At 48.0% G+C, this 13056-nt stretch overlaps 3 protein-coding genes across 3 annotated transcripts; 2 read left to right on the top strand and 1 right to left on the bottom strand.

Annotated features, from left to right (window-relative positions):
* Nucleotides 1-79: 79 nt before the first annotated feature.
* HD556DRAFT_1443589 (uncharacterized protein) lies at nucleotides 80-3139 on the bottom strand (the record flags this gene model as incomplete). Its single annotated transcript, XM_041306637.1, has 10 exons — nucleotides 80-415; nucleotides 469-539; nucleotides 665-958; nucleotides 1005-1340; nucleotides 1392-1519; nucleotides 1567-1748; nucleotides 1798-1967; nucleotides 2021-2710; nucleotides 2770-2962; nucleotides 3026-3139. 10 exons carry the CDS (start codon nucleotides 3137-3139, stop codon nucleotides 80-82), a joined length of 2514 nt encoding a protein of 837 aa, XP_041159902.1.
* Nucleotides 3140-4904: 1765 nt separating this feature from the next.
* Nucleotides 4905-6983, top strand: HD556DRAFT_1479101 (uncharacterized protein; the record flags this gene model as incomplete). Its single annotated transcript, XM_041308578.1, has 3 exons — nucleotides 4905-4956; nucleotides 5007-5975; nucleotides 6028-6983. The coding sequence occupies 3 exons, from the start codon at nucleotides 4905-4907 to the stop codon at nucleotides 6981-6983; spliced, it is 1977 nt and encodes a 658-aa protein (XP_041159901.1).
* Nucleotides 6984-7283: 300 nt separating this feature from the next.
* On the top strand, nucleotides 7284-10608 carry HD556DRAFT_1443587 (uncharacterized protein; the record flags this gene model as incomplete). Its single annotated transcript, XM_041306636.1, has 8 exons — nucleotides 7284-7803; nucleotides 7852-8078; nucleotides 8129-8346; nucleotides 8393-9098; nucleotides 9149-9362; nucleotides 9412-9783; nucleotides 9836-10234; nucleotides 10283-10608. The coding sequence occupies 8 exons, from the start codon at nucleotides 7284-7286 to the stop codon at nucleotides 10606-10608; spliced, it is 2982 nt and encodes a 993-aa protein (XP_041159900.1).
* Nucleotides 10609-13056: the final 2448 nt, after the last annotated feature.

The following is a 13056-nucleotide window of genomic DNA, read 5'->3' as shown; positions in this document are numbered from 1 at the left end:
AGTTTGGGACCACAAAACACATAGTCATTCAAGCTATCATACACAAGTACATACGCAATAGTTCAAGTGATATGAAACATTAGTCACGGTAAACAAAATCACGATCATATGAATCATACCCAGGAGCCGGAGTGTTCCTGCCATAATCGGATCTCTCACGTGGCCTTGCAACCACTCTCGAAGGGCCTGCAGCCGAAAAATCATGGCGATGATGATGGGCAACATTATGCCCATAGGAATGAAGATGATGCGGAGACACCTGCTGTACCTCATCATCCCAGTGCTGACGTGGTTCGTAGTCAGGTGTAGGTGCACGAGGGCGAGGGCGAGGTTGAAGTTGAAGTCGAGGATGAGCAAGGACAAAGTGCGGAGGTGGCAATTCAACATGCGGCGCACCATCACGATGATGTACGACCTGAAAATTAACTTGAATGAGATAATGATAGAAGATATTAGTCTTCAGCTCACCTTTGACTTCTTCCTGATACGAGAGTCTGATGCATCCAAGCTATCAGCCTCAGATTCAAGTTGTTGATCTGCTGGACACTCGATTAGAAGAGAATCTGCAAGTAATTAATGGACTTGCCAAAATCCTCTGCATGTGGTCGCTTGCAAGACTTCTGCAGCTGAAATGCCGATGGGCGGCGTTCTGGACGGGGCAGACCATCAGCAGTGTAGTGGTCCTCATGAACAATAGAATATTCACAAGCAGCGGAGGTCTGTTGTTGAGACCGGCGATCCCGAGTAGTATCTCCAAGCTGCCTCCCTCCCGAAGGAGCGCCGACATTCGAACCACGTATTGATGTTGCTTCCTTGTACTTTTGAAGCAACCCTCTGGGGATGGACTGCTTGAATTTCTCGGAGTCTGCGAGTTTCCGGAGAACGATGTGGGAAGCGCTGGTGACCAAAGGAATGTCAAACATTTTAGCGTCGTCCTTTTCACATTGCTCGATGTGATCTGCAGCAACAACATTAGACATGAAAATGAACAGGGCAATAAGTACCTTTCGGCCAAGGAACAATATCAATCTCGGACACAGCGACATCCAACTCGTCAATGATATCATCAAGAGTTTTATCGCTGCGTCCTTGCTTGCGCCGAAGTTCGAGTAAGTTCTCAGCTTCCGTCTTCAGTTCGGCGTCATAATATTGCGAAGCCCTGCGCTTGATGTAAGGCACGACGAGTAACTTCAGGTGTTGTGCGCTGAGGGTGTGGTAATTGAAGTCCGGGCCAACCGGGGGAACTTCGTCAGGCCAGAGTTCGAATTGGAACTTGTTCTGGTATGCAACGTCGAGTAGCTTCCGCCACTGGACGGACTTCGTTTTATAGCCGAATTGTTCTGTTGAATAGACTTGAAATCGAGTCATGGACGGGAATAAGTTGAGCTTACCTAGTTTCTCAAGCACCATGACCGGCCAGATACGTCGGTAACGGTCCCGTGGGGCTTCACCAGGCTTCGAAAATAAAATATCATAAGCTCCTCCAAACCGCGGCATTGCGAGCTGGTAGTTTTTTGCCCTGGACACATTGTAAGATTAAACTCATAGTAGTTTCAAGCTACGTACTTCACTGCAGTAATAATCCAATCTAACGCAAGTTGGGCGTCCACTTGGCGTTCATTGATGAGATCCATGAACGTGGATGAGCCTGCGACAAAACCCGAGGCCTGTCGGGCCGCCTCATCAGGAGTTGAATCAAAGACACAGCCAATGACCTCAATGCCTTCTAGGCGAGAATAAGCTGCAAACTATGCAACAGTAAGCCATAATACAAACAAGTACTGTCAAAATAATTACACGCTTAGCGAGTGCATCCCTTGTAGACATAATGATACTGGCACGCGATCGATTGTTATTAGCACCGCCCAAGTGACAATCATAGTGGGTTTGTATGTCATCCCACAGAGGGTCACTGTCTTGAAGGCTGTAGTAGTGGTCGCGCTGTCTCTTTCTCCAATCAACAAGTTCTACCAGAGGATATTGGTTATTATGGGCACCACGACATGAAATAAAAACTCACCTTCATCGGTTTCTCGAGGATATTTTCCTTTGTACCATCCTTGGTGCATGTTCCATGGGGTCTCGGCCCTGGAGTGTTTCACAGACAACCCGGCCTCGATGAGTATTGTACGTGCAGATTTTCCATATTTGTCCCCAATTATCTTGGCAGTGTGAAGCGTCTTGCGCCCGAGCTCCTGCGCGTCGTCTATGCCTTCCTGGCACAGCCGCCCAGGTCTAGAAGTGACGGGAAGGTCGTCGTCGTCATCATCAGTCTCCATTGCCATGGAGCTTTTCGGCAGAGCACTGGAGACGGCACTCTTCTCGACCGACTTCGTCGTCACATGCCCGGCAGCCTGGAGTACCTGGGTGGTCAAGGAAGTCTCTGTTACTGTTGAATTCGGGGGGAGAGCTTTTGGAGGCGCGCGCTTCTTGGGCAACTTCGCCTTTGATGGAGGCGCAGGTAAGTCGTCGTCGTCGTCTTCTTCTTCTTCTTCTTTTTCTTCGTCGGCTTCTTGATCTTCTTTGTATTCATCGTCATCTTCATCAGACTCCTCTTCCAAAGAGGAAGGATCATGCTGAGCAAGCATTGCACGGCGTTCAGCCCGACTCCTTGCTTGTCGATTTCGGTACGGGTAGTTGCTCTCCGAGGAAGGGGTGCCATCGAAGGAAGAGCCTTCATCCTCTGGAGTATCAGAGGGGGGTAAGGATTCTGGGAGACGAAAAAAGGACTATTAGTGAAAAGAATTGATGGGAGACGGTGGTACATACCATGAATTTTGGTATCATCTACAGGATTGCCCTTGTCAGACTCAGTGTCAGTGCGCGGCTCTGTGGTAGCAACGGAGGATTTCGCGCGCCGGGCAAGGATGGCGCTGTAGTCGTCGAAGTTCAGGAACGAGTTCCCTCTCGGCAAGGGGGTAGGTTTGATTTTTTTGGCGGGTGGTAGTGTCTTAGTCTGAAGCTTTCAAAGACAACAAATATCAATGTCTTGTGATAAATAAAATAAAAATAAAAATAAATGTACCATGCGTTGGTTGATAGGCGCACCACTGCGGGTACGCATCACGAAGTCGACGACTGGAGTTTCCATCCGCGGGTTAGCGCCCTTTTTGGTGGAAGAAGCTTTTTTGGGAGGCATGGCAGAGGGAGCTTGAAGAACACAAAGTCCTCAAATATGACAGCAAGGTGCTTGAAGAACACAAAGTCCTTTTCAGCGGCCAAGAAGACACGAAGTCTCACAAACAGCGAATGCAAGTAAAAACTGATGTAGGAGTAAGTTAGAACAGTATACAAGCGTGATGGAGAATTCTAATCTACCTGACTTTTCAAGCAAATTCTCAAGACGAGAAGGAAAATACTGTAGTGAGAATGACGTTGAGTGACAGAGAGTTGATGGCGAGAAATTTGAGCATACCTGGTTTTTAAAGGTAGGAACAGGGCGCCTACAGTGTACTATAAGATCATCGGCTGGACGACGAACAAACTTCGCCAGAAGAGTTCAATACTCTAATGGCGTGGCTTCCCAGATGGCAGATATGACACACAGATCGCATTTGGAATGGGCGAGGCCATCCATGGACACAGCTGTGGGTGGACACTAATTAATGAAGAAGAATTAACAGAAACCGCAGGCTGGACTAACCTGATAGGGCCGGATCATCAGTAGGGACCGCAATGACAAGTGTCGCCAATATAGGAGAGCCTGAGCGTAGATAGATGGCGCATCATTAAATGCGAGTCTCCAAGGAAATCTCTTTGAGTGCGTGGGGCCGCCTACCAAGCTATCGGCTTGAAGTGAAGGCTTAACAGCATCGCAAGCGGAAAGTCCTGTCAATGACATTTTAATAGTCTGAGGAGCGACATGCCAGACAGGATGATGTGCACTGACAGGTTTGTACCCAGCTTGATTGCTTGATATCTATTATCAGACACCATGGTCGACAAATGATAACGCTCTCACCTAATATGGCTGATATTCAATGACCCTGTGAGGAATAGGCATGAGCATCGCAGACTGCATCTAATTCAAGAGTGATAATGGGCGCTGACGATTAGATGCGAGCTAGACAATTAAGAATGGTTCTACACACCTGTATGTAGACCATGTCTGATCCTTCGCCTTCGACAGACACCGATCAATGGTTGTGCTAGGAAATACTGGAACATAAGTTGAGTGCAAGAAGATGAAAAGCAAACTATGACTTAGCTACCAGACAGCGTCGACAATAGCACCCAACGACATCTGCTATCGCGAAGGCAGGAGCTCCAAGAGACTGATGAGTGTCGAAGCAAATGGAGACGGTAAGCTGGACATCGGAGGACGGTGGCAGATTGAGTAGTAGTAACAGTGCTAACACGAAGTCAGACTGTGTAATGTATCTGAGGTGACACGAAGTCACTTCCGATAGTGTGAGCTACCGCGAAGGCAGCTTCAGAGGAGTCGAGGTGCAGAGTAGTGCTGGAATAGAGAGGAGGAAGGTCACCGGCGTAGTTGGCTGAGGTTGTCAAATGTTTGTTCTAACACTTCTCACTTCACAAGTCTCACAAGTTGGTCACAAACCCATTTGGGTTATCCCAGGGCGTAATCCAAACACTTTGCGCCTTTACTTACCTTTTACCCTTTACCTTTTCTCGTTCTCTTTCCAACTCTTCCATCTCCTCCCATCTCATCGTTGCTGCCGACTATTCTGCCTTCGTGGTAGACAACCCTATTTCAGTGACTTCGTGTTACTGTGCAATAGCACTCGCTACTCTAACTTCGGTTACAGTATTACTCTTCAACACGTTCACTGGCAGATTCCTCCGAGTCTTAGCTTGCACTTACTGTGCCTTTGTTGGTTCGTCGCTCGATCACTCACTCTCATCGGATAGTCATCTTTCCATTATTCGCAGTCCCTCTGACAATGCCTCTGACAATACCTCGTGAATTTAAACCATTCTTACGCGATGGTGACAGTAAGTGCCCTTAGTGATTGTCCTGTGATCCTCCTCTAATTTTGATATAGATGCTATTACAGCTACAGACGCACGCTCTCTCGCCTATGACGGTCAACTCGTTTTCACTTCGCCTAACATGACTTTCGTTCCCCAACTATACGACAATCCCTCCAATATCGTGCAAGCAAGGGCGGATGGGAAGTTTTGGGCGATGGATCCTTTCCAATGGCCTCAAATGTACGCAGACGCTTACACCTGGAGTTTTACCATTCCGCGATGCGAATTCCATGAGCCTGGCACTGACCTGTGGTATGCTTGGTGGTCGCCAGCTTTTTCTGACGATTTTGAGCCATTATCTCCTGGTCATGTCTTTGGCAAGCTGAAGTCCACCCACCGTGATCATCTATTTCGACTCTACGAACAGGCTAACAAGCGTGTCGGTTCCTACAAGCTATTCCGAGAAAACAAGCAAGACGCGGTTGTTGGATGGGTCACTGGGTTGCGCTCTGTTTTTGAGCGCTTTAAAGAGACGCGGGCATGGCGAGATATTGTGATGATCTTGGCCGAGTTTCAGAGGCGATTCTTGGAGATATGGAGCATGATGGATTACCTTGAGATATTTGAGCCGCGGTTGAAATTTGAGGACAGAGCGCACGGGGTCAACAAGACTTGGATGGGGTGCTTCACCAAAGACTCCGCTATCGCGTTGAGGCTCCACAAGGCTGGTGTACCTATGTGGTTGATACAAGATGTCAGGCTCGTCGATGATAATATTAACATCCGCCAAGTCGTTCCCTTCACTCCTGCCGACCTTGTGTTTGGGATGTACCTCCATCCCATTAAGAACTTCGCTCAACCTTTCGATATCCGGCACAAGGGTCCAAGTGATCATCAACGCCAGGCTGCGGTTCGTCAGCCATACCTTACTTTTGAAGAGATCCCCATAGATCACACCGAAGTCAATCGCTTTGCAGCTTCCAGAGAGCCGTCATCGGGTAAAGCACCCACCAGGACCATGAAAAATAAGTCCGCAGTATGTACGTGCAGTGTCTAATTTCGGTTCGCCATTCTTATCTAATGACTATCTAGATGAACCGACCGCTCTGCGCCAGAACCAGTCTCAAGTTGGACGTGACAAATGGTGCGACGTGACTCACCCATTCATGCCCAACATCAACACCTTCTTCGCATCGGCTATGAGTCACGCGGAGAAAGATTTGAGTCGTGTCAAGCCAACCCGCGCAAGAATGGATGAGGGATACAGGCTCCCTGATCCTGGATTATTTGTCAACGTCCTTTCCTCACAGTCTCTCAAAAAATATCTCGCTAACTGGTTGGCATGCCGTGAGTTGTGGCTGAAGCATGTTTATATGTCGCCTCCATCTCCGCTCCCTCGGTCCCAAAGCTGGCGTGATCTATTGATCATGCAGCCAACACCACAGCCCTCGTCGTCAAGTGGTCAGATGCCGTCAGGCAAGACTGGCAAGTCCAAAGCCAAACTCGACGTATTCTTTGGAGATGAACTATCGCTTCTACGCCAGTTTTGGACTGGATCCCAGATGTTGCAATGGAGGGGTCAGAAAATCGAAGCAGCAATGCTTGAGAATCCACCGCATTATCTCGTTCAACAGATCATATATGAGATTTGCGAGCAAAGCTTCCGATACGACCTTCTGGAACTTGATGAACATCTTGCCGGTCATATGCGGCTGGATCGGGAGGCGAAGAAGCGTCGCATGGAGTTGCTCCGTGGAATTTTTCCTCAGCATGCCCTCACCATGTGGGACAAGGATTTTTCGACTCGGAATGATGGACTTAATGCTGAGTCTTTCCACGATGCTCTTCCATATTTCGAGAATTTTCGTCAAGTGTTGATCGCATGGGATGGTGCTCCTCAAGATCTTAAACAGCCTTTCACCGAGTCGATGCCCGAGGGAGAGAAGTGGCAACGCATGAAGCAATGTGCCCTGTTTTATGTACAATCATTTTACGACAACACAGGTCGCCCCCCCGTGGTCCCTCATATACTTTACGCGGCTCCATAGACGATTTACACTCGCTTCTGTTCGCTTCTGTATTTGTTCGTTGATGTGAGTTGCTATGTAGCGTGGTTCTTTCATGTACAATTTCTGTTAGCAAATTCTATTGACTTGTTGCTCCGGTGCTATTCACTGTTTGTTGATCACTGGCGTCCATGACCATTATCCTCCTCCCAGTTTAGTATCTACTCATTCTTGCTACATAGGTTATACGAACTGGGACTTCGTGTTCCTCTGTGCTTGTTGACTGACTTCGAGTCAGTGACAATATTCTTGCAGGCTTTGTGCCTACCAGAAACATCTACCATGGATGGAGGACCACATCCACGGAATATTGCCTCGACGTCTACTCCTGCAACTCCCGTCCGTTGTCATTCGCAGCAAATGTTAGTTACCCCGTCCATGGTCAAGAAGCGCCGGAAACCACGAGGAAGCAACACATTTCATCTTCCAGGTCCTCCTCCAGTTCTAGTACTTCCGGGTAGGCAGTATTTCGCCCAACAAATCGCTTCCAATACCAATCCTCGGCATGATGTCCCACCCTCTGATCTGATTGACCAGGACAGGCCTTCGTTTTATGACGATGTCCACTTCTTCTCCAATCCCTCCGCTCCTCGATCCTTCCGCTCCGACGGGCGACAGAAAAAATTCAATCAGTGGCAACGCTGGTCAAATGAAGTGATTCCTTCGCTAATCGGTCCATACCTCACATATCAATGCAAATCCTCTTCGCTCCGTCATCGGCCTGTATATCAAAATGATCATGTCGAGTGTACGGCTTCATGCCACAGGAAGACTTTAGAAGTGACTTGTGTTTTCTTCAATTGTATGAACTCATCATATTGTTCTGTGGCTCGAATTGACCGTAGTCCAGATCTAGAGGTTTTGAACATTGACTGCTGCCCCTGCGCACCCGCACCCCTTCAACTTCTTAAGTTGGGGCTATTTGCCTGTGCACCCATAGCTCCATCTCTTGCTGTTGACCTACGTGTACTAGAGCTCGTTAGGACTCTTTTTGTGCGGATCACCCCCAATACAACAGCCTGGTGTGAAGCATTGGAAGTTTTTCTAACAGCTCGGGGTTATAAACTTTCAACCAAGGTCTGCCTACATGATTCTTTTTTGAAGTAAGCTAACTCCGGCATCTTCAGGACAATCTTCGCCGCCGCTTCAGTAACGCGTATCATTGGTACTCAGTCCTTGTGACAAATGCTGAAGACCACATATACAGCCTCATTTCACAACATCTTCCTTCGCGTTCTTTGGGAGACGAAGTCTTGCCCACACAACCAAGCAATTATCTACGTTCACGTTGTCCAGTTTGTTTTGGAATGCAGGATTGGCAAAAGGATCACGGTTCGCGTCTCAAGTATGTCTTTCCTACCGTGTTTTTCCCCGTGCTGATGTTTTTGCAGGTTAGATTGCCATGTATGCATCGATGCATGCTTCACACAGAAAAGGTCAGCCAATTCACGTGGGGCCGATGGCCTAGATCCGCCAAACCCAACACGATCAGTTTTCATTTCGGACGAAGAGGTCGCACGGATGGAAGCTCACGTACGTGCCTGTCGAGGCTCCCTACCTGGTCGTGGAACAAAACGCAAGAAGCCCGAAGGCGACGAAGATGGGTACGAAGATGGTATGCGCATCCCTGTATCGACATTGGATGCCTGCGGGGAATCTTTTCTTGCTGCGGACGAAAAACGAGAGAAAGCTAGCACCCGTTTTTTCGCCGATACGGGAATCATGGCCTTACTTTGTCGTCATGACTGTGTCTTATGGTTGGTCAATATGACATCAGCAGGTGAAAAACAATATTATGCCCTTGCACTTATAAAAAAACTCTTTGAACATCTTCCGCCAACCATGACCGTCGGTATCTTGTATGATATTGCATGTCAGCTCGAGCGTAGTTGTCTTAAATACCAACTTCTCGAGCAAGGTGTTCTCTCACGTATCGTATTTTCTATATCTGTATTTCACGCGTACGGACATCAGTGGCCTTGTCAGCTTATTTATCACCCTCGCAAATGTGAAGGGTTTGGACTTTCTGACGGAGAGGGCTGTGAGCGCTTGTGGAGCGCTCTCAAGATGTTGATCCCCCCTTTGCGGGTCTCTGGGGTAAGTATCTTAATTCGTTGGGATACCTTGACTGACTAACATCATGATAGTACCACCAACGTCTTTTTGTGCTGAATGCACAAGTTCACCATCTTGACGGCAAAAATCTCGATACATTTGGCGAGTGGCTGAGTCGCAGATGGACTCGTTGCCAGACAAAGAAGAGCAGTGCAGAACATGTGCTTCGACAACTCTCTGTGGATGAGGCTAATATACGCCCGGAATGGAGGGCTCAGGTCGAGCACCAAACGAAACCATTATCCAGTGCGTGCTTTATTTTATATTTTCGTATTTCCCTAACATTTATAAAAAGGGAGATCAAAAACCAACAATGACGAGCAAATATCGAAGATTTTGACCCTCGAGCAAACACTCAGTAACCTGGACGATTCCGTTCGTGCTCTTGAGATGCAGCTCTGTGCTGGCAACACTCTTAATATTGTTGACTTCAACCTTCGACTTACAGACGAACGCACCTACCGGTCCAAAGTCGCTGATACTCTGCGACGATGGAAGGCGGCCCTCGGCATCGGGCAACTTACCGATCTTCAACAACTCCGACGCAGTATATTCCTTCAAATTTGTCTTGATGCGCAAGCTGTCAAGGCACGCCTTCATGAACGTCTTCGCCAGCGCAAATTTGAAATTGAGAGGTTTGAACGGTCGTACTGTCAGACAGTAAATGGTATGTAGCTTGATCCAACATGTTGATATGTCCGTGATTATCTTTGATTTAGAGCACAAGCTTCATGTGCATGCAGAAGCTTCAATTCAACGGCGCAACCCTACCATTCGAAAGCTCATCTCAACTTACAACAACCTCTGTGGTAAACTAATTGATTTAATTCGACGAGGGGAAGCTCCTGCCGGTGCGATAGCACCTCATTCTATCTCTCCGACTGGTATCTTTCAGCTTGACGTAGACGATGACATCTGGCAAGATGTTGGACTTGACGGCAATGATATGGCACCACCTGCCTGGCTAGCAGATGAGAATATGCGCGCAGCAATTAAGTTTCAACTCGAGGTGGACCGGTGCAATGAGGAAGGGGCTCGTATCATGCGAGAACGTTGTGTTCTTCAGGAGTGGACGATGGCTGAGTGGGATGCCTTACAGGAGGCTCGCACTCATGCAGGTAAGTTTGAACAACATTCTACTGCCGTGACACTGATAGTATACTAAGATGAGAATGAAGATCTCTGTTTTCATTTCGACCTCCGTGCTCGCTTATTGAGTGGTCTTGTTGTGCATTGGCAATCTCAAGTTCGTCCTATCCCTTGTGCTTGGCCATTACCTGACTCATGGGGCCCCACCCCGAATGACCTTGCTGAGGCTGCTAATATGTATTATCAACCAAGCTGTCTTGACGGCACAGCTGCTGTGTACGATTCTGAGAATGACTGGGAGTCTGATGACAAGAGGGAGAATGATGAATTGATAGATGAATTGGAGGAAGCTGCATTGGCTGGGGCATATATGGACCTTGACTCAGATTCATATGATATATAGTCTTTTGTAACAATATCCGAAATTCTCAAGTGATTGCTATAAGACAGACAATACATTCAAAGTGCAAATATATCATGGGCTATCCCATCTTAGAATGTATAGATGGTTGGGCATCCCAGACATGAGCTATCTCATATCAGCCCAGTCACCATATAAACCAGTGGTGGGCTAATCTGCATCATACATAGGAGATTGCTGGGCCAGCCCAGTCACCATATAAACTGGTGGTGGGCTATCCCGCATCATCCGTAGGAGAATGCCGGGCCAGCCCAGTCACCATATAAACCAGTGGTGGGCTAATCCGCATCATGCATAGGAGATTGCTGGGCCAGCCCAGTCACCATATAAACTGGCGGTGGGCTATCCCGCATCATCCGTAGGAGAATGCCAGGCCAGCCCAGTCACCATATAAACCAGTGGTGGGCTATCCTGCATCCTGCATAGGAGAGTGCTGGGCCAGCCCAGTCACCATATAGACTGGTGGTGGGCTATCCCGCATCATCCGTAGGAGAATGCCGGGCCAGCCCAGTCACCATATAAACCAGTGGTGGGCTATCCCGCATCCTGCATAGGAGAGTGCTGGGCCAGCCCAGTCACCATATAGACTGGCGGTGGGCTATCCCGCATCATGCATAGGAGAGTGCTGGGCCAGCCCAGTCACCATATAAACTGGCGGTGGGCTAGCCCGCATCATGTGTAGGAGATTGCTGGGCCAGCCCAGTCACCATATAAACTGGTGGTGGGCTAGCCCGCATCAGCCATAGGAGAGTGCTGGGCCAGCCCAGTCACCATATAAACCAGTGGTGGGCTATCCCGGATCCTGCATAGGAGAGTGTTGGGCCAGCCCAGTCACCATATAAACTGGTGGTGGGCTATCCCGCATTGACCAGTCACTGTCTTTTTGTTTCTGCTTTCATGCTCACATCCAAAGTAATATGTGATGACACTTACTCCAATAAAACCTAGAGTATTGTGGTGCAGGGCATGTTTCAATTGCGCAAAATTAACCAGATGGAGCGCGAGATATGTCAGTATCTGGAGCGAGGGAACAGTCAAGAACCTTACCCGACTTACATTCTTCCCTCATCATCAAAGACAACCCCCCTCCTATCACAAATTTCTTCCCTCCTTCTCCAGCCGCTTTGGATTTCGACTTGCATTCCTCCCTCATCATCAAAGACAACCACTTTGGATTTTGTTGGTCAAGGACCTTACCCGACTTACATTCTTCCCTCATCATCAAAGACAACCCTCCTCCTACCACAAATTCCTTCCCACCTCCTCCATTCATAGGTCAAGGACCTTATGAAGACAAACATTATACTCTAAGTGTCTGAATGTGTGGGCAATTTTTCATAAGAAGTGACCCCTGACACCCCCTGTGTATTAATATAATAGAGGATTTAGGATACCCCAGATGGGTCATGGGACAGATTAAATACATTGGCCCAGCAGGCCCAGGCATCCTGGGGAAAGTATTGGATTGGCCCGGGTTACAACCTGCATTGCATGGGAATACCGCCTAAGATCATGCCTCTTAGGTGAGATTATAAGCCAGAATATATGTACCTAAGAGGTACTTTGAGAGGGGTGACTGAAGTGCCACTGTCCACCAAGTTCTCTAGTGCGTATGTTTCCATTTCTCTTATCTGTGTATCGTTCCACCTTTATTTTTATCATGGACCCTTACTTACATACATATATCTTTGCATACCTTACTCGGTAGCGATTCGGCTCCGCATGACAGCGCTTAGGCGCCATATAAGCGCCAGCATTACATACTGAACTCACTTTCCAACAATTACTTTACCTCCCACTTACCCACTTACTACCTAGCAGAATATAGTTAAAATCTATTCCTTGACACCTCGCACTCGTATCTCTTGTCTAGTATCTAATCACCACTTAAGCAAACTCACACTTACTCTCTCTCATTACCGCTCACGCGCGCACCTTCGCTTTCCCGTGCCTCGCGCGCACTTTCGCTTTCCCGCGCCTCGCGCGCACCTGCGCGCTTTCTCGCGCTTCGCATTGGCTGACCAGTAGCACCTTCAGCGCACACTACTAAATCCTTGCTGCACTCGCTTCCCCTTTAGGGTCGAACGCACTTGTTGTCTCAGGTATAGCAGACTAGGCAACGCGCGACCTCACAACATTACAGATACAGTCAGGAGCATCATTTGTTCCTCTCAGTATTGTTGTTTCTACAGCGGGTTATAGTGTGGCCGATACCTCCCCCTCGGTATCGCATAAACATATCTCGATCTATGAACCCATGAATAGGGTCAATGAATTGATTAGAAGTAGATAGGTACACTAAACTCACATGTTTACGTAAAAATAGAGCCAATCTTTATTCAAATCTGCCCGTGTCGAACAAATGGATTAGGAAGCTCATTAGTTTTGCCAGATTCAAATGCTGGAATAAGATGAACGCCTCGAATGATG

The sequence above is a fragment of the Suillus plorans genome, assembly GCF_016647745.1.
Source record: "Suillus plorans strain S12 chromosome Unknown HD556scaffold_30, whole genome shotgun sequence".
Lineage (NCBI taxonomy): Eukaryota > Fungi > Basidiomycota > Agaricomycetes > Boletales > Suillaceae > Suillus > Suillus plorans.
This window is presented reverse-complemented; position numbering and strand designations above follow the sequence as displayed.